The sequence below is a fragment of the Ailuropoda melanoleuca genome, chromosome 5, assembly GCF_002007445.2.
Source record: "Ailuropoda melanoleuca isolate Jingjing chromosome 5, ASM200744v2, whole genome shotgun sequence".
NCBI classification, from domain to species: domain Eukaryota; kingdom Metazoa; phylum Chordata; class Mammalia; order Carnivora; family Ursidae; genus Ailuropoda; species Ailuropoda melanoleuca.
Genome location: NC_048222.1, coordinates 36,173,238 through 36,200,664, shown reverse-complemented (window position 1 = coordinate 36,200,664; position 27,427 = coordinate 36,173,238). Strand labels below are relative to the sequence as shown.

At 43.6% G+C, this 27,427-nt stretch overlaps 1 protein-coding gene across 8 annotated transcripts; it reads right to left on the bottom strand.

Moving 5' to 3' along the window:
* Nucleotides 1–822: 822 nt before the first annotated feature.
* PARP6 (poly(ADP-ribose) polymerase family member 6) lies at nt 823–27,427 on the bottom strand. Of its 8 annotated transcripts, none has more exons than XM_034660712.1 (24): nt 27,388–27,427; nt 25,912–26,171; nt 23,850–24,028; nt 23,137–23,214; nt 22,296–22,390; nt 21,836–21,896; nt 21,503–21,593; nt 21,061–21,127; nt 18,167–18,316; nt 17,031–17,241; nt 16,455–16,508; nt 14,659–14,754; nt 13,956–14,048; nt 13,207–13,332; nt 11,868–11,933; nt 10,889–10,956; nt 9,527–9,575; nt 9,166–9,278; nt 8,355–8,427; nt 7,579–7,648; nt 2,228–2,307; nt 1,767–1,830; nt 1,534–1,618; nt 823–1,192 (listed from the first exon to the last, which is right to left on the bottom strand). In XM_034660712.1, the coding sequence occupies exons 3-24, from the start codon at nt 23,850–23,852 to the stop codon at nt 1,090–1,092; spliced, it is 1,896 nt and encodes a 631-aa protein (XP_034516603.1). In that variant the 5' UTR covers nt 23,853–24,028; nt 25,912–26,171; nt 27,388–27,427; the 3' UTR covers nt 823–1,089. The 8 variants fall into 8 exon arrangements, 7 of the variants coding, with proteins under 7 accessions (XP_034516603.1, XP_034516606.1, XP_034516607.1 ...); XM_034660715.1 differs by having other exon boundaries at nt 9,166–9,275; XM_034660716.1 differs by having other exon boundaries at nt 17,091–17,241.

Here is a 27,427-nt window from a genome sequence, read left to right as displayed (position 1 = left end):
TGGCTGTCTCTATCTCTGTCAAATAAATAAATAAAATCTTTAAAAAAAAAAAAAGCCAATATGTGAAAAGCCAGGCTTGTTTAATGTTTTTTGTATCCTCTGTGCTTATATTCCTATTTTTCTTCATTAATATTTCATAAAATATTTGGCAATGCCCAACCTGTCAGAGAACTAACTTAGGGTTATAGGCACATGAAACACAGCCTGAAAGGCCAGCAGAAGGTTGGCAGTGGGAATTTCAATAGGCAGATGCACTTCACTGAAACAATTAGGTCTCCCAGAAATAGCTGTCTTTCCTTGGAGAATCTGGATTTTGTTTTATTAAGGAAGGCTGCATTTCTCTAGATGTCAAATTCGAGACCAAGCCAACTTCCTGCACCTGTCAGCTATTTCCCCCTCACCTCCCTTTTCCTAAAGAAATAACTGGGAGGAAGAGAGTAGGGGCCCAACCCCTGAGAGAGAAAGGGAGAGTGGCTAGGTTAAATGCAGAAAGCAGAGAGAGGTCCTAAGGGTAGCAAATCTGAGCTGCTTTGGCCTCAACAGTCCTTTTAAATCTTGAGGAACAGGCATCAGTGGTATTCTCTATCCTTCTGAGTTTGTGTCATCTGCACAACTGATAAGTTTCCCTTCTTTATCCAGTCCACTGAAAACATGCTGCCAGATCTGTAGGACACTACCCTAGATGGACTCAGCTTTGACTCCACCCAACATAATTAGTTCCAACCCTGAGGATATTCCAGTCTCCCCACCCAACACCCCATCTGGGGGCTTGGGGCAGGTGCTGGGCCAAGGCTAGTCAGACCACAGTGATCATATCCAGTCCACAGCACCTTCCATTTTATTGTTTTATTTACAAACAGGGTGAAGTCAACTGGGAAAATCAGGAGTAGGGAGTCAGTCTGGGCCATCCAAATGTGGAGTGGTTCCTGGGTCAGTCTCCACCATGAAGGCCGCCTCTTCTATCCTTTTCCTGCCCCTTGGTAATGGCCCCTTGATTCCTCAGGGCAGCCTCGCATGCTGCTCCTGAGCCCTTGTATGAGGGCAGATGGATCCTGGGGGAACAGGGGTGGTACGAGGGCTGGGGCCCCCTCAGTTTGTGTAAACCTGAGTTCCGATCACACGCATGATTTCCTTCTGTATCTTGGGGTCCTGAGTATTAATGTTGGCATCGCCCACCTGACCATCCTCATATCTGCCAAAGATAGGGCAAGTGTGAGCATAAGAGGGAGAACAATACCAGAATAATGTCAACCAGTGGAACTATATTTGGAGGTGTGGCCATCCCATCCCAGAAGTCAGAACCCTTTCTTGCTACTCTTCTGGGTGGAAAAGATTCCGCTTATCTGGTTTCCTTTAAACAGACCTTGACCTACACCCAACCCCATCTTCCACAGGGAAAGTCCCAGTATCAGCTCCACTCAGGTAGCCAGAGCCAAGTCTTGGATGACGGAAACAGACTTTCCCAGTAGTCACACCATCACACCCCCACCCTCATTCCTCAGAGTGAGCCCCAAGGTACCCTCCTAGACTTACACAAAGAAGAACCGTGTGCAGACATGGTCAGACACAGGGCACACCCAGATGTTCCCATGCTTCTGGAGGTCCTTAGATGTAATCACTGGGAAGAAGGGGGCCAGAAGTTATAGACATGATGCTTAAGTCACACAGTCCAGGGAGGGGAGGGAAGACATGATGTGTCAACACCACCCTTGGCTGAATCGTAAGGTTGGGGACACAGAAAAACAGGGACTGGGTGAGCTACCTACCTTCACAAAGTGCTATACAGTTTAGATTCCGACTCTGCAGGAACCTCGACTGAATGGATCGGGTCTGGAAGAGAAGGAGAGCAGAGCCAGGTGGACTGTTACAGCTTTCCCCAGACAAGACGGTTAGCTACTATCGGCTAGCAGTGCAGATCAGGGATATCTGGGACTCCCCAGCCACCATCTCCCCAAATTTGCTTTCCCATAATCAGTCTGGATGAGTCCATAGCTTCCATCTTTACATTTTCATGTCACTGCATTTAAACTCAGTCTCTGCATTCATACTTATGACTAAGGCCACATATGACTCTGGAAGTGTGTTCACCTTAGAATATATCTGATTCCTTAAAAGATCTGTAAACTACCCACCTCCCCCACCATCTGCTTCCCCATCCATCTCTGTAGCCTGAACTTACCCCAGGGGAGGGGTTCTGCCTTACTAGAGCAGTGCCAACCAATAATACCTGGGGGATGGTATTCATCCTGTTATATCTCTGGACCAGCTCATCCTTGGAGGGCATCCTGTGCTGTCCTTTTCCCATTCCTGTCACAGAAAAACAAATCCAGTTCACTCACCCATTCCTCAATCAAATGTTTACTACCGTGCATACTATGTGCCAGGCACTGAGCTAGACATGTAGTGAATAAAACAAACAAGGTATCTGCCCTGACACAATTTAGTCTGATGGAGACCAGAAGCAAAGAACAAGTAATTACAACACAGTATGGTAAGAGGTGTGATGGGGTGACTCTAGAACAATGTGTGAGCTGCAAGAGGAGGGGAACTAGCCTGCGCTAGGGGTTTGAAGAAGGCTTCCCAGTGACAGCTAGGAAGAATTAGTTAAATGAAGAGGAGGAAAGTGTTCTGACAGAGGCAACAGGACACGGACGGCCTGGAAGAAGAAAGCAATGTGCCTTAGTTTTTATGGAGCATAATCAGCGGAAGGGGAGTGACAAAAGACGATGTGGAAGCTTTAAGCTAGGATCAGAACAGGTGGGCCTTACAGACCACGTTAAGGCAACTGGAGTTTATCCTGAAAGCGTCAGAGAATCACTAAAAGGCCCTAAGACAGGGAGGAACGCATGAAATGAGCCAGTAATGAGGGGCCCAGGTAAGTGGTATCAACACTTTGGATCAATGCCAGGTTGAGTAAAATGAGTGAAGAGGAAGCAAGCAGAGCAAGTCAGATCTGCTCTAGTCTCAAAGTTACATAGAAAACTACGACCAGAGTCACTTAAGAGAAAAGGCAGAAAGCATAGCAGGTAAGTGATGAATAATTTTCCACAAGTAACCACAATGGCAACAACCTTAAGAATCCTGCTTCCTTCCTCAAGTCTTCCCAGACTTGAGGAAGTGGTGCCAATTCCCTCCAGTTTCCCCCCTACTTAAATTCATAAATCTTCCACCGTCCTTATCTCCCAGTGAATAGCCCTATTTGTAACATTTTTAGACTCATTCTAGATTTTTCTTATTTAGATACAAAACACTGCTTATGTGCCCCTATTCTCAACTGTTTTTGGCTTGTGACTAGGACTTCAGTCTTCGTACTAAGCTTTCTCATAGGCCCAGCCTTATCACAGTAGTGTGTGTGTGTGTGTGTGTGTGTCCCCTTCTGTCAGAGAGGGAGAGAGATGAAGATGGGAAATGATGCTATCATAACAGGCCATAAGCAGGGTCCCTATCTCACCACTCCACCCTGGAACTTTCTATTACTACTCCCACTCTGCTTCAATTCTTGGTTTTGTGATAGCCATGGTGCATGACTGGCGATGACCGGATGGACATTCTTCACTGCTCAGGCTGTCAATTCATCATGCACTTACACTGAAGTCCCAGGACAGATTTATGGCCTGAACAAAACTGAGGGCAAGACTTAAACTGTTAATTTCTTTCTCCTACAGGACACTTACTACCCCTCTATTTCCACTTCTCCATTAGCCTTAACTAGGTTTAGCTCTGAATCCAAACGTCATGACCTTCTCATCCGGGGTATTTCAGTGCAAGATTCTGAGTGAAATTCCCACTCAAATTCTACCCAAGGATATGAAAGAACAATCTGATTTCTATGGCTGGTCTCAGAGATGGCCCTTATGATACAATCCAAATCCTGTCCCATCCCATTCCTGTTGCGCACTGTCCTGTCCATATTGACCCAATGATCTTCTGTCAGTTTACCAAGACCAGAACCTGAGAACACGGTGGCTAGAATAATCCCTGGATGCTTTGTGTCCAGAGTATACGCATATCAGAAGTCTCTAAACAGAACTAAACAAACAGATGTTTACCATCTCCTTCCTCATTGGCCCTCATTATAACCTACACACAATGGCCAAGTCATTGGAATGGAGGCTCCACTAGCCAAATAGATATTCTCTATTTATACCGGCTCCCAGAGGGTACCGAATGCCACAAAACTAAGGATACCCTGAGGAAGAACAGAGAAAAACCAGAGCAGAATAGGGTAGATGGAAACATTTAAGAATAGAGTTGGCTTAATGCTAGAGTAACTATAATAAACTGGACATTTATACACATCTCATATTATGGAGACTCACATATTTGTGGGCCCTCAAAGACTCATTCAAGTAAAGCCTACCCAGTCAATCCAATATAGTGATAAGAAAACTGGCCTACAAGTTAGGAGGCCTAGATTCCAATCCTGGATCTGCTACTCACAGCTGTGAACCCCAAGGAAAGTCATTTAACTTCTCTGTAAGAGCCTTCCTAACTATAAAGTAATAAAGGACTGGATGAGAGATCTATAAGAGTAAAATCCCGCTCCATTTTGTATCCATAATCAATGGACATTTGCAAGAGGGAAAAGGATGGTGTCATAATGATGTTTTTATGTAATCAGGAAAGTAATGAGGAAAGATAAAAGAGTCAACAGAGATTCCTGGCTCCATATGATAACTACAGGGATTCAGGTACTTAGCAGTAAACAGAAGCCAGTGAGAGGGGAAAGAGGGAGAGAATAGGGAGAGAACACACAGGAAGCAAGAATTTTCTAGGCACCAAAAACCAGGAGAATCTCACTAACTCAGAAAATAAGAGCTTAATGAGGGAAGCTCAGGCTTGGACAAAGATAAAAACTGAGAAACCTGGACAAAGAAGCCAAAAAGACTACTCCCAACACAACCCCTACTTTGCACCCCAGGCACACAGAGTAAGATTCATTCACACATTCAATAAATATTTATTGGGCACTTACCCTGTGTGGATTCATCATCAGGTTTGGTTTATGACACACTATCATTTATCTATTATCTATTATACCTATAGACCCAACCTACAAACTAAATCTAAGAACTATGACATCACTAGTGACATATCTAACTATCTGCCGCTCATTGGGAGGTAACCACTGTCCTGAAATTTCTTAGCTTTATCATACGTACACACACACGCACCTAATGTTTAATTTTATTTGCTTTTGAACAATATAAAAAAGACATCATCCAGTAGTCTTCTGGGCTTGCTTTTTTTTTTCCTTTTTAAGATTTTATTTGAGAGCGTGTGTGGGGGTGGCGGGGGAGGAGCAGAGGGAGAGAGACAAGCAGACTCCACGGTGAGTGCAGAGTCTGACATGGGGCTTGATCTCACAACCCTGAGATCATGACCTGAGCTGAAACCAAGAGTTGAAGGCTTAACCAACTGAGCCACCCAAGTGCCCCTGAGCTTGCCTTTTTTAAATTCAACTAATTAGTAAAATTTTGCCACATGGTTGAGAGCCACTGTTTATCCATTTTCATTGCTAAGTAATAATCCACTCTAAGAATATACTAAAATGTATTTATCCATCCTCCTGATAATCTGATAATGAGCATCTGGGTTGTTCCCAAGATTTGCTGTTACAAATGGTATTGCTTTGATGTATGTACACCCTTGGGTGTATGTATGCAGGAATGAAAATGCTGGGTCGCTGCGATAAAATTTTTTAGCTCTATGAAATTTAACACAAAATTGTTTTCCAAAGTGGTTGTACCAATTTATATTCCCATAAACAATAAAAGAGATCCTGCTGATCTACAACTTCTAGAACCATTAGAGGTATTACCAGATTTCTTAATTTTTGCCAATCCACACAGGTGCTAAACAGTCTTTTTGGTCTTTATTTTATTTCCTTGATTAATAGCGGTTAAGCAGCTTTTCATATTTTTTGGTCATCTCTTCAGTGAAATACCTGTTCATATCATTTGCATATTTTTCTGTTGGGTTGTCTTTTTCTTACTGATTTTTAAGCATTTTATTTTATTTTTTAAAAATATTTTATTTACTTGAGAGTGACAGAGACAGAGAGAGCAAGCACGAGCAGGAGGGAGAGGCAGAGGGAAAGCAGACTCCATGCTGAGCAGGGAGCCCGATACGAGGCTCGATCTCAGGACCCTAGGATCATGATCTGAGCTGAAGGCAGATGCTTGACCAAGTGAACCACCCAAGTGCCCCGATTTTTAAGTATTTTAAAAATACTTTTTTATTACTAATCTTTTGTAGTTAAATGTGTTGCTAAATGTCTTCTGGTTTGTAGCTTTTCACTTTTTTAAGATGTCTTCTGATGAACACAAGTTTTTAGTTTCAAATTTACTGATTTTTTATGATTTATAATTTTTTTCCATTCTCAGAGTAATTTTATATAAGACTAATAATTGGTTTGGTTTGGTTAAAGTTTGGTTTAAGACTCACTTATAGGGGCGCCTGGGTGGCACAGCGGTTAAGCATCTGCCTTCGGCTCAGGGCGTGATCCTGGCGTTATGGGATCGAGCCCCACATCAGGCTCCTCCACTATGAGCCTGCTTCTTCCTCTCCCACTCCCCCTGCTTGTGTTCCCTATATCGCTGGCTGTCTCTATCTCTGTAAAAAAAATAAAATAAAATCTTCAAAAAAAAAAAAAGACTCACTTATAAAACTATCTGGGCTCAGTACGTTTTTTGGTTTGTTTTTTGTTGTTGTTAGAGTAGTTTAAAATTTAGAGACTCTTTTAAGTTCTATGATTCTGGATCTAAGTTTTCTTATCCTTATAACAGTTATAATTACTGCAGAATACTAAATAATAATCTATAAAGAATCTCATACTGTCCCCTTATATGGCAGACGTGCAATATATGGTGGTTATCCTTTATACAGAGACTATACAGAACAAGAACAAAAGAAAACTGAAAAGGAACTAAGACATAAACCTGGAACACTGAGAGAGCTTCAAGTCAGATTCGTTTTCTGAACAGAACAAAGCAGGACTTATCTCCTGACTTGAATATGGGCTTCAGTCATGCCTTACTTTTGGAATAAAAGGCTTTCTCTTCCATTCAATGTAACTATTATAATATTATATAGACAGTTTAAATTTTAAAAGGTAGTTGACAGGGAGAACAATGTCTCCAAACATGTAAGCCTATGGAAGATACTCAAGCCTTCAAGTGTATTCATATATAAACTCACATGCACGTGGGCATATACACCATCCATAATAACCACAGGCTACTGCTAACACTAAAAATGTGGCCTACGAAAAGCTTCATTTCTTTCAATCTCCCAGTTATTCCCTAACTTAATCTCAGAACCAAGCCTCTACAATGAATAAAACCATCCCTATGGAGAAGAGGACTACCTAAGAGAAAGGGAGACAACTGGCCTCGCCTTGTAAAGAATATAAATTTTTAATAAGAGGAGGTAGAGAGACAGACTATGTATCTATGGCTGGGGAAAGAGCTGACACAGACCAAGTATCCGTGACGAACGAGGAGACAGCATAGATTATGTATTTACAAAATGAATGCGACGTAAATAGAGTCAAGGTGGCCAGAGAGTATTTCTTACCTGAGTATCCAAAGGAAATACTGGAGATGGGGCTCAGGTAGATGCCTTTGCCATAGGCTGCTCCATGCAGCTTGCAGGGAAACACCAGGATGAGCAATATGAGCCTGGGCCCTCCCGTGGCTGTATATTAGGCAGCCGCAAGGCTTATCCAGCCCTCTGTCCCTCCAATTATCTTTCTCACTCATTCAGATAATGCTAGGAACCTACTCTTAAAAAGCTGATTGGCTGAAAAGTGGATGCAGGTTAACCCCTCTGCCCTACTAGATACTGATGTCTTGGAAATTGAGGAGTGGCAGAGCCACTGAGTCAGTCCCTCAGAATCCATACTCCTGTCCCCAGGCCTTGGTACATGTGCAGATTCCAAAAAAGGAACTATACAACAGGTAGCCAAGAGGAGGGACAATAACCATTCCTTGGAGTCTCACAGGGCAAAGAAATAAGTCTTTAATGTCAATTCTCTGAATGAACAGTCACATAAATTAAAAAGCTCTGTCTAACAGGTTAATTCATCACAGTGGCTGCAGTCAGCAATTCATATTTGTGCCTATTGCTACAATCCCATGCCCAAAACCACCCAAAAACACAGCCTGGGGTCAATTATACAACAGCCACATTCATTCTACAACAACTCCAACCTCTTTCCTAGGGAAGCCCCACAACAGGCTAGATTTGAGGATGCTGAGGCAAAAACAGCTGAGTACTCTAGAGCAGCCTTCCCCATACCTGAGTGGGGCGGGGGGTGGGGTGGAGAGAAAGGGAAAGGGGCACAGCCTCACCTGCAGTTTGGTGTAGGATGCATTGACCAGCCCATTGCGCAGGATCGAATGCCAGTTCTCAATGTGGGACCCACTGTAAGGCAGGGTAGAATACAGGTCTCCTCACAGTAGGAGGTTCCCAGAAGCACTTCCAAGACTGCCACTCCCACCCATCCTCACCCACACAGGACATGATGATAGACACAGAGACACCTAGTGATGGACATGCACATGGACACAGTCACAGGCATGCAAGATATGTGTGTGTGGAGAACCCTCCATCTTAATTTCCAGTCCCATCCTTTTTTCTGTGCTTCAGCTAGTCCCATCCTAAATCCCCAAATGCTGATTCTGTATTTTCATTTGCCTATTTTCCTGATATTTCAAGTTAAACAGATTCATCTCACACTCAACAAACTTTCACTGATTCCAAATATGGTTGCCAGTCCTGACTTGACATCTATTTTAAGAAAAGGGTACTACTACTCCCTTCTTAATCTCTCTCTCCCCTCCCACAATTGGGCATAAATCGCTGATTTCCTTCAAAACGGCTTTCAAATCTATCTCCTTCAATCTGTTCTCTTCAACCACATCTTATATGTAAATGTCATTTCTCCTCAACTACAATATAAGTAGCTTGAGAATAAAGACCATACCATATACATCTTTTTACCTTCTACATCATCTACCACAATAATAATAAATATCTGACTGATCAGTTGATGGATATAGGTAACACACACTCATATACCTCAAGCGAAGTTGCCCTCCCATCCCCCTAAATTATTTGTTGTCCCCCCCAACCCCCACCCCCAGTCCCCACCCTCCTCACTGGAAGGCAAAGGTGCTGCCATAGAGCTTCTTGGCGGTCCGGAACCGAGCCTCCTTGGCAGGAGGGCTGCTCAGCAGGAGGAACTGGTGTGAGGTGTGCATGAACTTCAGCTGCTGCCCAGGGTGGGGGTCGGATCAGGAAAACAAAGAAGAAATGGAGATCAGGGAAGGAAGGGTTGGGGATAGGGAGCAAATCAGGCTTGCACTGACCCCAAATAAAGAGAATATGCTTAGGTCCAAAGACTATTGTTGATGGACAGAGCCAATGAGGCAAGTCTAGGACCAATGTGGTAGCTGGTTTGGAGCCCCTCCCTGCCCCTCACCAGAAATTTAAAGAGTTTAGAAGGAGAATGGTCACTTACCCTGCTGAGAGGTAGTTTGACAATGTGTGACCTGTTGCTAGAGATGATCCTAGCATAAAACATAAGAAAAAAAAAAGGAATGGAAAGAATAAGTGTGTGGCTAGACCACCCAGAACAAAGCAGCAGCCTTGCTGAACCCCTGGGAGAACAAGCAAGGATTCCAGGGCTGTTTGCATTGTGTGAAAGGTTCAGATCACTACCTGGGTATTCCCATGGGTGGTAACGCTCATGTAGAAAAACATAAAAGGGAAGCTACTGACCAGAGATCAGCTAGTTAGTGAGTAAATGATGGATGAAAGAAAGAGAGGGGTGGAAGGGAGACTGCTACACCTAGGAAGAGAGAAGGATAACACAAAAGGAAGAGTACATAAGATCAGCTACAAAAAAAAAAAGAAGAAGAAAAAAAAACAGAAAGCAGGGATCTGTATTAGCAAGGTGACAACTTGTACTTGGGATTTAGCCACATAAAACTAGGGCTCAAGAACCATCCCATGTGAGTTCAGAGGAAGCCTTCAGGGCTCTCAAGGATGGGGAGGAATGGAAAGAAAGTTACTGTTTGGCCTGGAGAAAGAACAGAAGAAACTACGACAATCTTCCTGAGGATTCAAGGACAGACTGGGCTATGTGTAGGCTGAACTCAGAGTGCAGGAGAGAACAAAGGCATAAAACAGTGAGGGCTCAACAAGGCAATGTTATCTCATGTAGTGGATACAGTGTGGTTCTTTAGGCTTCACCCATTTACTTGTGATGCCATCCTGGATAGCCCATGCCTGGTCACTCCTCATGCTATGAGGGAGCATGTTGATTGAGAAAGTACAGATGTCAAAAGCTGACTAGGAAAAGAGGGGAAAGCTGTGTCAGGAAAACAACAGAAATCAAGATCAGGGAAGGAGGGCAGGAGGTGAAATGCAGTGGAGAATGCTCAGAATCTTTGTTCGAAGGGAATAATAATAGTGCCTCAAGGCTCTGGACAGTGTACATCAACAGGGACGGACTTGAGACAGGGAAAGGGAGTACAAGAGGGAGACAGACCTCTCTGGATGCACAGAAAACTTGGCTGAAACAGTGCTAATGCTTACATGCAGAGAATACTTAAAAACCTATTGGGAAGCCACACCTAAAGAGAACCCGAAACATGGTGTCAGAATTTGTGAGTTCTTGGTAGGGTCTGAGTTCTCTGCAAAGCAAGGATATCAATAAAATCCCAAGAAAAAGCAGCCAGAACATCTATAACCTCGGCGGGGGGGGGGTTGCTAAAACTGCCTCTAAAAGAAGGTGTAGGTTCCATGTCTAATACCATACACCCTCACGCCCCCCCTTACAATCCCCCGAAGGATGTCCCATTCTATCCATCCTACTTACCACTGCAAGAGAGGATGGGCCAAGGGATCCAGCTTGTCCATCTGCTTCTTGATTTCTAGATATGAGCCCTGCAAGACAAAGGCCATAAAGTTATCTCCCAGGAGAGGTGGGAGCCCTCCCACTTATGACAGACTGACCATCAGGGCCCAGGGCAAGGAAGGCGGCACCGAAGGCCACACAAAGGCAAGAGGAGATGGGGTTCCCACCCTCAAGGAGCCCAGTCAGATTGGGAAGACTCATAAATAAATATGAAAATGACTGAAAATGCTTACAAAACAACATGCAGGTGGGTCTCCCTCATTTTATGCAATTCCTACAACCCTAAAAAGTTGACTTTAAATCAAAAATAAATAAAATCAATGTCCCAGAAAGATCAGGCTAAGGAATCCTGTGGTAAAACTTTACATAAGGCAGAGTCCTTCTGACAAATCATCCCTCCTAGGTATATCTTATGTGTTACTCTGAACTGTGATATATAGGATTTGCTGAGAAGAGGCCCACCTGTAAATGTGAGTACAAATGAATGTCTATTCATGCAGAGATTGCAGACGAGGGGTGGGGAAGTCTGGTGAGGGGCAGCCTTGAGTCAAAGGATGGTCACTGCTCCATGTTGCTGCCCCACCCCTAGAAGGACAGAAGATGTAGGCCCCTGGGGCTAGTTCCTTACGTCCAAGCCCCCTCCTCACCCTCCCCACCCTGGGCAGAAGTCTTTCCCTCACTTCTCTAATCCCCTAAGAATTATGGGGAACACATTAAATATGAACAACTTGTGAAGGAACTGGCAGCAAAGGTAAAGGTTGAGAGAGACATCAGGAGTGAGAAAAAGGAGTAACAGAGAACAAGGATTGGGAAGGCTGAAGAGGGAAAACTAAAGAAAATACAGTGAGGAATCTGAGTAGCATTTCTAAATCTTCACTCCACTCCCAAGGATTCCAAGCACAACAGGGCACTTAAGCAGGACAGGCAGAGGGCAGAATACCTGGGTCATCTCCCGGATGGACATCACACTATCCAGAGCTTTCTGAAGTCGCTCATAATTCTTCTTCTGTGGGGAATCAATGGGAAGAGAAGACCCAGATGAAGAAAAGTGGAGGAGAGTAAGATATGATGAAAAGGAGGGCCAGTGTACAAAAGAACTCTAGGCCCCAGGGAAACAGTATAGCAAGTCATGGAAAGAATACAGATTTAATGTCAGACAATTCTAGAATCACATGCTAGTTCTCTTTTACCAGCTAGAAGTGATAGGGGGAGTTACTTAACCTCTTAGAACCTCAGTATCCCTGTATGTAAATGAAGATAAAAATTCCCGCTACACTCAAAGAGATGTTCTGAGGACTAAATAACATATGTAAAGAACCTATATAGTGCCTGATATATAGCAAGAAGGGTAATAGTGAGGCACTCTGCTAGGTACTTGTGATAGTTAATTTCATCAATGGTTAACTGAGTTGAGTTGATCTGATTGGGTCATGGAGTGCCTGAACATTTTGTCACATGTTACTCTTGGTGTGTCTGTGAGGGTGTTTCTAGATGAGATTAACCTCTGAATCAGCAGACTGAGTAAAGCAGATTGCCTGCCCTCATTTTGGTGGGCCTCGCACAATCAGTTGAAGGTCTGAGGAGAGCAAAAAGGCCAAGGAACTCTTCCTTCCTGTCTGCTGAAGCTAGGGACACTCACTGGTCTTTTCCTACCTTTGGACTGGAATTGAAAAATCTGTTCTTTTTCCAAAAAGACTGCCAGCTTTTGGATTGGAATTTATACCACTGGCTCTCCTGGGTCTCCAGCTTGCTAAATGCAGATCCTGGGACCTCTCAGCCTTCATAACTGCATAAGCCACTTCCTTCTAATAAATCTCTTTCTACATATTAGCTCCTATCGGTTCTGTTTCTCTGGAGAACCCTAATACAGTACTCTACATATATTATCTCTCATTTTATAACAATCCACAAGGTAGGTATTATCCCTTTTTTATAGATAAGGAAATCAAGATTCACAAAGGTTAAGCAACTTTTCTTACACCATTCAGCTAGGGAATAGTAGAACCTCAAATGGAATCCAGGTCTGTCTGGCTCCAAAGTCAATATTCTTCATTAGCAAACCCCAACAGGGTTAATTCTTCTCTCCTCCTTCTAACAAACTGTTATTTATTCACTAAAATAGCTAAAGCTTAGGTTTAAGAGTTCCCAAGAACCAAGTGTTCCATTCCTTCTGTCCTGCATTCCAAGCTGCCAGATACACTAGAATGATGCCCAAAGACTCCGACTACCTCTTACCATTTCTATTCCTTAGCCCTGACTTTCTTCCCAAGCAACGATACCTTGGGGTTAAAGGCCAGAGTCTTGGGATCAGTGGGGTCCACCACAGAGGGATAAGGCTCAAAGATGATGCTCTTTCTAGGGGACTCCAAAGCTGCCCTACACATGGCCACCAGCAGATCCACCACCTTAGGGGAAAAGAGACAAAGAGGGCAGAAGCTAAAGGATCTCCTTTAGAGCTGGGAGTCACACAGTATCCAGCCTTTCGGAGGCTCTCAGAACTTCTCTCTTTCTTTTTAAAAGCAAACATGCTTATGGTTTCTTCATTAGAAAATACAGGCTGTTTATAAAAACTCAAGTAACAGTTAATTAAAAAGTGACTAAAGAAAAGATAAAAATTATCCCCTGCCCCCAAAAAATCTCATACATCACAGGTACTACTGTTAAGTCTGCTGTCTATCCTTTCAGATTATCCTTACTATGGAAATAGTTATTTTATTATATAGACGACTGAAAAAGAACGAACTGTACTACACATACTGTTGTATTTTCTTTTTTATATATAATGTTCTACCCATAAGTAATACCTGTACAGCATTTCCACTGGAAGGACATACCATGGTTTCTTTAGCAGAACCCCACAGATGGAATTGTATCCATGTGGTTTTTTCTCCACTATTACAAACAAGAGTATCGTGAACATCCTTACATACGTAAGCATTTCTGGAGGTTAAATTGCAAGGAGTGAAACTGCTAGGTTGCCTGTCCTTTCTTGATCCCAGTTCCCCAGCAGCTTTTCCCTCTCCCATACCTCTGCTCCAGTGGCGACCTCCTCTGCAGCTCCGGACATGACTCCCAGCGTATAGAAGGAGAAAACACACAGCTCACGAGTACAGACGGCTGGCTGAATGGACATAGTAAACAGACAGTAGTGGCACAGGGCGTGCAGTAAGAAGGTGTTATAGACAGAAGGACAAATCTGACCTCAAACAACTCTAGAATGAGGTAGGAATTTGGGGCCCTCTATGTCATGAGAAAACTATAAAATAGCCTTAATTAAAACACCTTATATATAAGTTTGAGAGTTAATGCTGTCTCTTCTATGAAGCCTTCCATGACTTCCCTAGGTAGTTAGATGCTCTCTCTTGTGAGTTTCCACAACATTGCTCATATTTCCTCTTCATACTTATAGTGCAATATCTGTCCACCCACCTAGACTTGGGAGTCCTTGAGAACAGCATCACATGCAATCATCTTGATCAATACCTGATCCCTATTTTTAAATGTTGGGTGGGGGTTATAGCTTCAAAAAATATTCATATATCCTCATCTTTCCAAACAGGACTGCTGAGATTTGTTTTCTGAGAAAAACAATTATTTCTAGAGTCTCAGGGAATATGGACAGAATTCTACCTTTACCATAGACCCAGGAAGAAAGGAAGGAAGGAGAGATGAGGAGAGAAGCAGCCTTGGCTAAGGGTCCAAGGAAGAGGGTCACAGATTAGGGCCTATACCTTGAGCATGGACCCATTCTGGAAGACATGCTGCTCATCACACACCACACAGTACTCATTCAACGTTGGAATCCTCTGCTCTGCATACTTCATGATCTGGGGAGAGAAGAGATCGTACCAAGTCTTTTGGAAGAACAGGCACAGATATGGGAAATTATTTGAGCCTTGTGCCTTGTGCCAGACTTGTGCCTAAGGCAGAATCTATTCTTGGGCCCTGCGCTTAGTTAAACTGATGGCCCAACTCTAGAGCTACAACTATATATAGTAAACACAGGACCAGCCATGGCAAAAGACCCCCCCCCCCACTACTTAATAACATATAGAACTTTGGGCAAATCAGTTAACCTGAGCCTTGGTTTCTTCATTTATAAAGTGGGTATTATTCACCCCACAGAGGAATGGAGATTAATGAGATAATTTTCATGAAAGTATTTTATAAACATTAACAGGTACTAACCAAACTATTAACCTTAGTTGTAGTAATTACAGATTATCCCTCTGAGACAGGTGAATATTCAGTCCATGATTACATGGTAGGGGGCCTGAGAAGCCATTTCAATTACCCAGAACAATCAGCCTGTTCACTGGTCAAAAGCCCAGAAACAATTTCTGGGAAGACAGCACAAATCCAGAGCTATTTGGCAATACCCTAAAGAATTTTTTTAAGTTCACATATAGTGTATTATTAGTTTCAGGGGTAGAATTTAGTGATTCATCAGCTGTACATAACCCCCAGGGCTCATTACTAAAGACTTTTTTAAAAACGCTCTGTCTAGGGGCACCTGGCTGGCTCACTCAGTGGACCACACAACTTTTGATCTCGGGGTTATGAGCTCAAGCCCCACACTGGGTGTAGAGCTTACTTAAAAACAAAAACAAAACCTAAAGAACAACAATAATGAAATAAAACCACACTCTGTCTTAACATGACTCTTTTTACCAGGTACCAGGTTTTGCATAAATCAAGTTTTTCCCATTTCATATACTTTTGGGCTGGTAAAGGGACATGGAACAGCTTTTATTAACTCAGATGTCCTGAATGCCCACTATGCACCCAGTATCGGCGAATGGTCTCCTTGACTATCCAGTAACATAAAGGATTGTTTTCTCAGACCTTCAACACCAACAAGGGAGATGTGGCATGTATACAAATTAATTACAACTCAGAACAGCATATGACGTGACACACAGGTGCCATACAAAACAGAAAGCATCTTAAGAGTTCAATGAGAGAAGAGATCACTCCCACCTAAAATAGTTGGAGTAATGAAGAAGAATTTTATGGCACAGGTAGCATTGAGCCTTGACTATAACAGGCAGATATGGGGAGGAAGGCCACTGGAGGGAATGATGTGAACAAAGATAACAGAGATGCAAAAGTGAAAAAAAAGCATGTCCAGGGAATAAAGAGATATGAAAAGAAATGACGCAGTACTAGCTGAGCAATGAAAGAGGTATAGGGAAAACTGAAGACCACTTGCGTGAGAATGTTGGGGATCATAAGGAAATCATGTCAATCCCTCTCGCATCTTGACACCTATGCACTTAAAATTTGCACTGCATCGTTTGGCACTTGATCAGACATGATCTGTTAGTGTCTTCCCAGTAATGCTATAAGCTTCTTGAGGATGGGAACTATGCCTTCTTTTCTCCTATCCACACAATGCTTAGTACAGGTCTGGGAGCAGAGCAACTCAGGATACATTTGTTAACTGACTGAGGAGCTGGGAGATGTAAGATCAGATGCGTCAGACAACAGGGGGAAGGCTTAGGAAAGAAGCTTTGAACTCAATTACCTGGACAAGGAATCCAAATTCCAGAGTGGGGATGTTCTTGCAGTGACCACTGACCTGATGAGAGTAGAAAGATAGACATCATCAGCCTCCTATGAACCTGGTGCCTAGAGAGACCTCACACTCATCACCTAGGATTCTCCTGAAGTAGTTACGCCCTAGCTCCAATTAGCCTAAATAATTCCAAAGCTGGAGAGAAGACCCTTAGACATTTTTGCCAAAGGTTTCTGAAAAAGGCTCACCTGTCCTTAACCTTCTTCAAGGCAGATGGACACGTTAATACAGAAGATGATGACCAAGTCCTAACCACAACCTAATAAAATCATACATGACATCTTAGGATGCCCAAGCTCAGACTCCCTGCTTCATGGCCTGCTATCAGAGAAGTTTGCCAGAAAGTTTAGATAGGTTTTCAGCCATTAAAAAATGTGCTCCATTCTACCCATTCATGGTACATGCCCAAGTCTGATTTAGGGCACCTGAAAAACCATACTCCCATCTCATTTTTGGAAGCTATACTCCCACATTTCCATGCCCACCCTCCTGACACCCAAGTCAAACCCTCCCCAGCCCATGTACCAAAGGAGAGGTCCGTGCTGGGGGAGGGAGGCCCACGTGCTGGGGGCACAGGAGACCTGCCTGGGGGCTGGGAGGGTAGCCAAACACCTCCACTTTGGGGTTCTTCATGGTGCATGAGATGGAACGGTTCATGAGGCGTCCAACTCGAAGCTCTGGTACACCCAGTTTGCCTTTCAGCATGGAGTCCTGTATGATAGGGAAACTGGGAGACCTGGAGAGAGAACAAAGAGAGGTGATGAAACTGGGGATTCAGAATGAGCCCTAGAAGAACACTGGAGATAAGCAGGTCCTAGGCCAGGATGGGTGAAGTGACTTAAGCCAGAGAAGAACTTCTACCTGAGTAAAGTTCCATTGGATCTTAAACACTTTTCAAACAAGTAGATCACAAACCTGGATTGATTTTTATGTCATTACTTGTGTGTTCTTCAGATTGGAACATGGAGAACAAGCAGAGGCAAAGTCTCAGTCAATCTCTATGGCATCTAGGCCAGGTACGGAATGATCCCTTGGACGGGATGCCTGTTTCATTTACTCAGTGTGTGTGTGGTATTTATATACATATGATAAACTGCTAAATACTGTACTAAGCCAGAAGTAGTTGCAACCCAAAGAGCCCAATCTCTGTCTGTCAATAATACTGCCTGGGAAGCTACAAATCTGGGTTTATATTAGCTTTTGGGAAAGTCAGAGACCCCAGGGGGACAAAATGTAGGCCTGGGGGCAAAGAATGAGACAATATTTATTTCTAAAACCTAGATAATAAATCAGTGCACCCTTTCATGAGAACAAGGAGTTGATGCCTATTCTCAGACTTTGCCTTCTTAGGAGAGGGAGTAATGGATGAAGTTCAAAGAGAGAAGATGGAAAATATTAGCATACAATTCTTCAAATACATACCATGAGCTAGGTATTGTGTTTTACATAAAGAACAAGGTATGAATACTGGTGTCAGAAGTACAAGGATAAAGACACCTAGGGGACAGGACTGTGTGGGTGGTGTTAATAGTTAAAGGTGCAGAATTTAGAGGACCTTGGGAGAGGGCAAAATAGATAAGTTTAGGTAATCAAGAAAGAGAGGTGGGAGCTCAGACAAGACCACAATCATTAGAGATGATCTGCTCCTGGGGAGCACTTACTTGGGGATGGGTGAGAAGATACTGAGGCCAGCTCGGAACTTCTTGATGGTACCGCTTGCCTTGAACCAACTGTGCCTCTTTTCCTGCTGGGTCTTCAAGAAATCGTTGCTGAGATGTTTCCATTGTTGGGAAGTGAACATACCCAGGATCCTAAGGAATCAAAGAGAACAGGCTTACGAAAACTCAGGCAGGGGAGTAGGTCAAGAAATAGAACTATGAAAAGCAATTAATCTAAAATTCAGACCCAGGGGCTATAAAGCTAATTTTGGTGGGAAAATGTATGTCTGAAGACACCCTGATAATGACCTTAGCACATGGAAATGTACTGTCCTAAAGTACCTCTTTATCTTAGGGGGCAAATATCTACTCCCATTACCTGGTCTAATGGACCAGAACAATTCTGAGATGATTTGCCCTTAATGGAAGATTTCAAAGGTGAGCCTTCAACGGTCTTAAACCTGGGAATTTATTGCCAAGAATGACTATACTGACAGTGGAACAGAAGTAGTGGGCTGGAATTGAGTACCACCCTCTACTTTGTAAACAGTGAAGAAAAGGAGTAGGGACATTAGGGGTACTGACATTGTTAGGCAAAAAATTATATCCCCAAACTTATGGCTTCCAACTTGAGCTGGGCCCTCAGCTAATCCTGTCAATCCTTTCATTTGTCTTTGATCAGTCCTCTCTGGCATTACTGTAAGTTATCATTTTAAATCCTTACCGCCTTCTCTAAGCTTTTAACTTCACCTACACCCAATAACCTCTTCCTTCTTAACAAAGAAAACTGAAGCCATCAGTTACCAGCTCCCTTAATTTTCCAACCCTACTACAAAATCTATTTCCATTTCCACTCTACCTTGATTCCTCCATTCTCTGAAGACAAGGTGACCCTTCTATTAATTCCTCTATTTGTTCTCTAGATTTCAGCCCCTTCTTGCCTCTTTAGCAATCTTGTTCCATCAATCATCCCCCTTTCCTGTCAGTTCCTTTCCCAAAGTCAAAAAAAGTTTCACGTTTCTGCACCTCAGTCTGGCCACCTCTCCCTCTTCCCCTCCTATCCTCATCCAAGTATCTCAGTCCGCACTTATTGTTTCTACTCACTTCTCAACTCAACTGTAGTCTAGTTTCTACCTTCGCCCCTCCACTATGATTGCTCTTACCTTAACGCTAAATCCAACAAAAACTCTTTTAAGTTCTCCTCTTACTTATATCTCTGGCATCTTGCCCTCCCTGCACAAACTCTCTCCCTTGCGTTCTGTGACAACATTCGCTTCCTATTCTTCTCCACCTTCTCTGACCTATCTTCAATGTTCTTTCTCTGCCCACCCTGCTGGCTTTCTTAGGTATTTTGTCTGGATGTCAAAGGGTGTTTTGCCCTTGATCCTATTTTCTTTTCATTTTATCATGTCTTCCCTTAGCAATCTCATACTCTACACCGGATGTAATCTCCACCCATTCACTGAATATATTTCAATCCTAACTTCTGTTACATATCTAACTATGTACTGAGTACCTCCACGTGAATAACCCAAGGTTACCATCACTTTTTTTTTTCTTTTAAAGTAGGCTCCATCGCCAGCATGGAGCCCAACACAGGGCTTAAACTCATGACCCTGAGATCTAGACCTGAGCCAAGACCAAGAGTTGGATATTTGATTGACTGAGCCACCCAGGTGTCCTCCGCTCCCTCCCCAGCAAGGTTATCTTTAAACAACATGTTTAAAATGGAACTAATTATCTATCCTTATCCCATAAACCTGCTCCTCTTCTTATATTCCTATTTAAATTGGTGGTATTACAATTTACCCAGACATCTAGGCTGGAAACCTAAGAGTAATATTCCACTATTCCTTGGTTCTTATGACCACATACGACATATCCAAATCAGTCTTCAAGTCTTCTTGATTTTATATTCCACAAATCTCTCTGGTCCATCTTTCATCTCTATTCTCACCTACATTAACACATTGGCTCAGGCCCTCATCATCCCATGTCTGGAATTTTATAAAAGGCTCCTACTAAACTAGTTCTGGTCTCTTGTCTCACCCCCTCCTGCCTATTTTACACAGAGCTACCAGAATCATTTCTCTAAAACGAAATCTGACCACGTCCTTTCTTTGCTTAAAACCCTTCAATGCTCCTGCTGCCTACAAGATAAAAGCCCAAGATCTTCTCTGATTTGGACCCCTCCCTACTTCTCTGGCTTCAATTCCCACCACTCTCCCCCTGTATTTTACTAGCAATATTTAACTACTTGAGCTTCCTACACACAGGCTGCTTCACCTGACTGTGTCCTTGCAAATGTTATTCACTCTCAGTGTCTGTCTGCATGGGAAACTCTTACCCATCCTTAAAAACATGAATCATCTCCCTTTCATTCACTCATAGCCCTCCACCCACCACCAGACTGAGTCACCCCTTCCTCTATATTCTTTCTAAACCTTACATGTTCACTTGTATTAGAACATGTATCCACTGGACTCTCTTCACTGAGGGTAGAATCTATCATTCATTTATTTCTTTGTATACCAAACATTAGCAAGATGCTCAACACATTCCATAAACTAAAACTGAGCATCTAGAGCCCCACTCTGAGAAAACCACAGAGAAAATGTGAAAAGCATGATCCTAATTCTAGGGTTGTACTTATCTTTAAATGGTAAGTACTGACGAACCCACCTCATCTCTAGGAAGTCTCAAGGCCAGACAACCCAGAACCAGGGGATCTCCCACCTAATCATAAATTTGGTTTTCCAAATTAACTTAGTCTTTCTTGGGCACATCTCAGAAAGATATTTGTGGGAAGAAACATTCCATCCAAAGGTCTGCCTGTCCATTCATATGTTCATCTCTTCCCCTCATATGTCCATAACCAGAAAGATTAAGGTTCTTACTTTTTCAACTGAAGACCCAGCCCAAACCCTTCCTTATTCGATGGCTGGAAAACCTCAATTGATGGTTCTGCAAGAGAAGGAAAAGCTCCTAAGTATGTACATGTCTCTATTTTTGTGGGAGTCCAAGGCCCCAGTTCAGTGGTCAAGCTTCCTCAGATTCTACAAATCACTTCACTTCTGCGAAGAAGTTGAGGGGAATTGAAAGAATAAATAATATCTGGGGACCAGAGAAAACAACTTCATTAACCAAGAAGGCTTTAGGGGATGGCTATCAGGTGATGGGAAATGAAGACACCAATGACAGAAAACCGAAAAGCCCCTACCAATGGCCTGAAAATTACACCCAAGGGCCTTATTCCTACCTTTTCTCTGGCTTAGTTAACTTAGGACTTTGGATTAGACCACACTCAAAGCACCTACTTGCCAAAAGTCACTGCCTTACCTGGTCCATCAAGGTACTGGGAGAGAGAAAATCGCAGCCTCAACACAATAGGTTCTGTTCGGAGGACTTTCCAGGCTGTAGAGACTTCCTCCTAAAAGAGTAAGGGAAACAGGTTCTAGTTTAGCAACAGAGAGGAACGGACTTGGAAGTTTTCCCTATACGACACACACATGCACATGACAGTACACACCACTGTCTGCTGATGGTCTAGGTAAGACAGGGATGAAGAATATGTGCTCCAAATACAGCACTCAGGAACAAGACTCCTGGCCTACATGACAAAATCCACAAGTCCAGCTAGACATGTTGTTGGCGGGTACTAGCACCACTTACATCGAGGAAGCTGATGTTGATGTGGAGGTCAATGTCCACGTCATCGATAGTTCCATATTCTCTACAGAGATACAGGGGAGACTCATTAAGGGAGAAAGAAGGGAACAGAGACTGAGGTGGAGGGAGAACTGAGCATGGGGCCAGGGGAGAGGGAAGAGTGGAAGGTAGCTCTGTATCTAGACTTAGCTACAGCCTTTCTCCAGAAGCCCTTCTGACCTCAAAGGTCAAACTATCAGCCTAAAGGCATTCTCAGATAAGAGGAAACTTCTAAGAAAAATGGCTATACTTCCTTCATCACTGCTGTCAGCCAAGCTTAAGTATTCTGAGCAATTCCCACTATCTATTACTGAGCTCATAATTTATCCATGTCCACAGACCCCCTATCATACCATAAAAAGAAAAAACCTCTAGCCTTCTACAGCTCAGAAAGAAGTGGCTTGCTCCTAAAGTGGAGTCCCACCTGATGGACACAGAGTTCTCACTGTAGATCTCCTTCACGGCTTCGATGTCTGCATCAAGCTGTGGGTGTCGATACAGGTCAGCTGCACAGCTCCCCTGAGTCAGCAGCAAAACAGTGAGGAGGTTTGGGGGGAGGGGAAAGAGAGATGCAAAATAAAAAGAACATGAACAAACACCAGGAACAAGAAAATCAAATGGCAGCAGTACATATAAGTAAAAGCCTGCTTCTGTGAAGGGGCTCTTGATGGTGGCCCTAGCCACCCACCATTGGCACACAAGTCTCCCACCATGTCCACTCTAAGAACTTTCAGTAGACCAAATGTAGGCCTTGCTCGAGAAGTACACAGCCTTAAGTCTGCGGCTTTCCTCTGACCCTGACCAGGGATACTTAGGTATCCCTTCTATGAGAACGCAGGACAGGCTGAAGAACACAGAATTTAACTCAGATGGTTCTGTGTGAAGAGTCCAACATTCCCCCTCAGGATTGTGCCCTGGGTACTGAGAGTATAAAGCAATCACTGGCAGGATAATCTTTTAAAAAACTGACCCTAATGAATGAAATGACACCCACTAGCTAGCGAAGGAAGAGTCAAAAACTGATTATTCTGACCAAGAACACATGGGTAGCTTCCACATACAAAGGATGTTTAGTCTGGGAAAGGTATGAGTCCCAGGCAAGAGCAAGGATATGAGATCAGCTCTGATAAGACAAAGCTCAGACCACACCAACATTGTATTGTATCCTCATCTTACCTCTGCTCCAGAATTTCTCACTACTTGTTGTATTCAGAGAAGCACACATTTAGACTATCCAATATGGGTTTTAGGGGCTGTAATCTCACCTGAACTCCATAGAGAAATTCCTCTGATTCATTATCTCCCTCCGAATCATCATCATTCCAGAACTGGCCTTTGATGTCCTAGTGATGAGAAATAAGGATACAACCCTTGTTGGATCCCTATCATCCCATGGAACGGAGTGGGGTGATAGGGAACAGATTCCCACAAAGAATGGGAGGTCCCTTGGGACAGAAAAACTGAGGCCCTATTCCCTTTACTCCCTTCACCTCACCCTTTGGGAACACCTGTCTCTTCCTGGATCTGGTTATATCCATGGCCTACCTCTGACTTGTGAGGGATAGAAGAAAATAGGGAATTTTGGCCTTCTTGAGTGTTAAGTATGATGACTAAGGCTCTGGTAGCCAGTGGGGGAGGGATGCAGGCTTCAACATCAATGTTGATTCCTAAGCATATCTAGATCCTAGTGCAAGCTGGCCTCTTCTAGGATTACTGCAAAGCAGCCACCACACATAACCAAGCTCTCTTGATTTATCACTCCCTTCGTAACCCTTATTTAACTCTCTCCTTCCTTCCCAAGAAAATCTACTTGTACACACCCCAAGTAATACAGTCTCCATGCCCCTTTTTCCTTTAACTTCAGATACCCACTCTACCTTTCAAAAGGGTGGGAGGGAAAATACCAGGGAAAGGTTTTGCACTTTGTCCCATCTATCCCCTGGATGATCAGTTGGAGAGGTGGGCAGTCAGTTCTCACCATTGGGTCAGTGGGTCACACACACTCCCAGGTCAGTGCTAGGCAGCACCCCTCCATACCACCAGCTGAACCCAGGCCAACGGGATGGGCATTTAGGAGGTCACAGAGGGAGACAAGGGAGGGGGTGATGTCAGGGGCTGACTGGAGATCTGCTGTGGTGGTGGTAACAAGTCACTGTCCTGTGGAAAGTAGACAACAATTGGTTTCATCACCACTTAACAGCTAGATGGCATTTACAAAGGCACACATGTTTATGGATTCACTTTTATTAGACATATTACAGACACTTGCACATAGAGACATACTTGCATGCATGTACACACACTTGTACACATAGTTCTTTAAAGATAATGAACCATGAAAGCACTATACAAACATAAGACATTACTGTTCCATTTGAGCTCAAGAGTTGGGACTAAGGCAAGTCCCTGCTCTAGATTATAATGCTGTATCAGACCTTAAGCCAAAAGTGAGGGTGGCAGGACCAAATGATATGCTACTCTGTCTAGTCAGTTCATTTAGGAACATTCTTCACAGTACCAACCCTCGTCAGAATCAGATTTTTTTGGGAATCTTTACTCCTAGTTATTTACTCAAATTGAATCATCATGTCTTTTTAAATATCAGTATCATTAAAGGCCTTTATATGACAACTATAGCTAACTTAAAAAGTCCTCAACAACACTGAACATCTCCTGGTAGACATGGTCTGAGTTGTCACGGCCAAAATAACACCCTGGACTAATCTTGGAACCTACTCCCCAAATAAAAATGCAATACTGATCCTAATAAATAGAAAAACACTAATTCCTAACACAAAATTAAGAACCACTATCTAGGCCTTTCTGGTTCTGCACATATCTGTCTCAGCCACTCCGACCTTGAACAGAGGTGTTCTTGGTCTCTAATACGGCTCTACTGAACCTTCGGTTTATAGATCAGAGTGGGGTCTATGGATCTGCAACATCAGCATCACCTGGGAACTTATTTAAAATGTAAACTCTCAGACCCCTACTAAGACCTACTGAACTAGAAACTCCAGAGCTGGGGTCCAGTAATCTGTGTTTTAACAAGCCCTCCAAGTTATGCTGATGCACGATAAAATTTGAGAACCACTGTTCTAAATCCTTGTGTGCTCCAGGGGCCTGTGGTCTGTTCCCCAGATACTAACTTAAGCCTGGTAACTGACCTAGGATGGGGACATATGGCACAAAGCCAGGGCAAACACCATAGCTGTCCTCGAGCTGATAGCAGTGCCTGACTCATCAAAAACAATATGCAAAGGGAAATTTCAATTGAAGTTCTTAGAGATGAAATGGCCTGATATCTGAGATTTACTTGTAAATACTACTGCAGCCCCAAAAGGGGAGTAGGGTGTGTGTGTGGGGGGGATGAAATAAATACAGCAAATATTAATGATCAATCTGAGTGATGGGTTCATGAGAGTTCCTTGTACTCTTGTGTATAGCTGGAAAATTTCCTAGCAAGTTAAAAAAAATCATAGGTACTCTTGGACTTTTTCAGTGGCCCTAAAAAGTCAACTCTAAATGTGAACAGGAAAATTATCCCTGAAACTCCACAACTGCCTCCTTGCTGTTCTTCAAATATAGCAAGTATATTCCCGCCACAAGTATATTCCCACCTTTGTCCCTGCTGTTGCCTCTTCTTGGAATGCTTTTCAGATATCCATATGGCTTGCTCCTTACTTTCAGATTTCTGCTCAAAGGTCATCTTGACCATCCTCTATAGAACAGCAGAACCTCAACACACACACACTAGCACTCTCTATCCCCCTTATCTGCTTTATAGTTTCCCACAGCATCACGCTCTCACATACAAAATGTTTGTTTTATTTATCTTCCACCAGAATATAAGCTCTGTGGTGGCAGAGGCTTTGACTCTTTACTATGTTTTCCTTCAACTCATACTTATTGAATTAATAAATGAATGAACTGTCTGCTAAATACCTGAACCAAAAGGGAGATACATACAAGAACCTTAATGTGTCTACACATAGACAAAATCACACAAAAATGATTTTAAAAAGCAAGACTCCATTCACCTTCCAGAGCAGCTGAGAACCAAAATTATGAAGATCTGAGGGCTGAGCTGGGTTTGTGAGATTTGAAAATAAACAGTCAGGTGCTGATCAGGATGAGGAATAAAGAGGGAGGCACTAACGTCCAGCTTGGGCTGTCTTGGGCTGGGTGGTAGGACGTTGGCAGCGTAGGCCAGAAGTACCAACTTTCTCAAGGTCTTTGTCACCGTAGAAGTCAAGAAAAACTTAGCCTCTCTCCAAGGGCTGTTGCTGCTTGGTTTCTGCTGTTATCACAAGGAGAAAAAGGCAATTCAGAGGGAATTTTTCTTGTCCAGGGAAGAAACAATTCAGAGACTACCATCTTCTCCAAACCAGGCTGTTTCAGTGAAAGGGACCCCCATCCTCTACTCTCAAAGCTCATTCCTCTGGAGGTAGAGAATGGGTTTAAAAAGAGTGGGAAATGGGTAGTGGTGGGTCATGAAATTCACAGACTCACAGACATCTGAAAGAGGAGCAAGCCTAAAAGATGATCTATCTCAATGCTTTCATGTTATACTTAGAATACTCAGGTGCAGGAAGGCCAAGCAAGTGGCTTAGCATCAGTATAGTGGAATTGGGACTTAAGCACATTTGACAGGTCCTAATTACATCCAATTTTCTTGTAATGTGGTTATAACTAATTAAAGGAGTTGTTTAATGAATTAAGCAAGAAAGACCTATCTGATTTATCTGAATGAGGTGAAGGAGGGAACCTTTCAAGAGAAGCTGGGCCAAGTATACACTGTGTGAAGAGTACCCAAAACAAGGGTGTTTTTCAGCTCAGTGTTAAGTTTGGATGATAGCAGCTAACACAGAAGGCTTTACGGATTTGTATGGGAGAAGGCCAAATGTAAATAAACCTCAAGTCTGGATCACAAAGGTCCTTTTCTAGGTCCACCGGCACTTCTCGGCGTGACAGCTTTTCATCTAGCCAAAAAAGCTTCCGACCCCAACGTTTAACTCTCGGTTTGACTCCCAGCTTTGTAGTCCCGGGAAAGAGGGTTACTCCGCTCTATACCGAGCGCTCCTTTCTCAGAAAGACTAAGTCACTGAACAAAGAGTGAGGGGGAGAACCCACGGAGGGGAGATTCTCAAAGGCTGGCGCTATCTCCGGTACACCCGGTGCAGAGAGAGGACGAGGTCAGCCCCCAAAACACTGGCTGCCATCCGCGCTTCCAGAGCAGGCCCTAAGGCCTCTTCTCCGCTTTCCTCCGGAGACCCCAAAGACACCCAACACCTGCCTCCCGGGGAAGAAGCTCTGTGCCCGATCGGTGTCGCCAGCCGCCCGGCCTTGAGCGAAGCCTGTCAAGCCTAGGAGGCCCCTCAGAGCCACCCGGTCCAAGCCCCTTACTTCACCCACCCCGGCCGAGGCGGGGCGGGCCCCGCACCCTTCCCGCGGCCCGGCCGCCCCGCCCCGTCCCCGTGGCCGCCGCCCCACAGGCCGGCCTCGCGAGTACTCACGGCGACCCCGGGCCGCGTGCGGCCGCCGCTGAGGGCACGA

Excerpts from the sequence above, each read along its gene's own strand:
- PARP6 (XM_034660712.1), bottom strand. Across the intron at positions 14,755-16,454 it reads AATTTGGATTCCTTGTCCAG|ATCATGAAGTATGCAGAGCA; the intron begins GTAATTGAGTTC and ends TTCTCTCCCCAG. Across the intron at positions 9,576-10,888 it reads GCCCATCCTCTCTTGCAGTG|GATCATCTCTAGCAACAGGT; the intron begins GTAAGTAGGATG and ends GTTTTATGCTAG.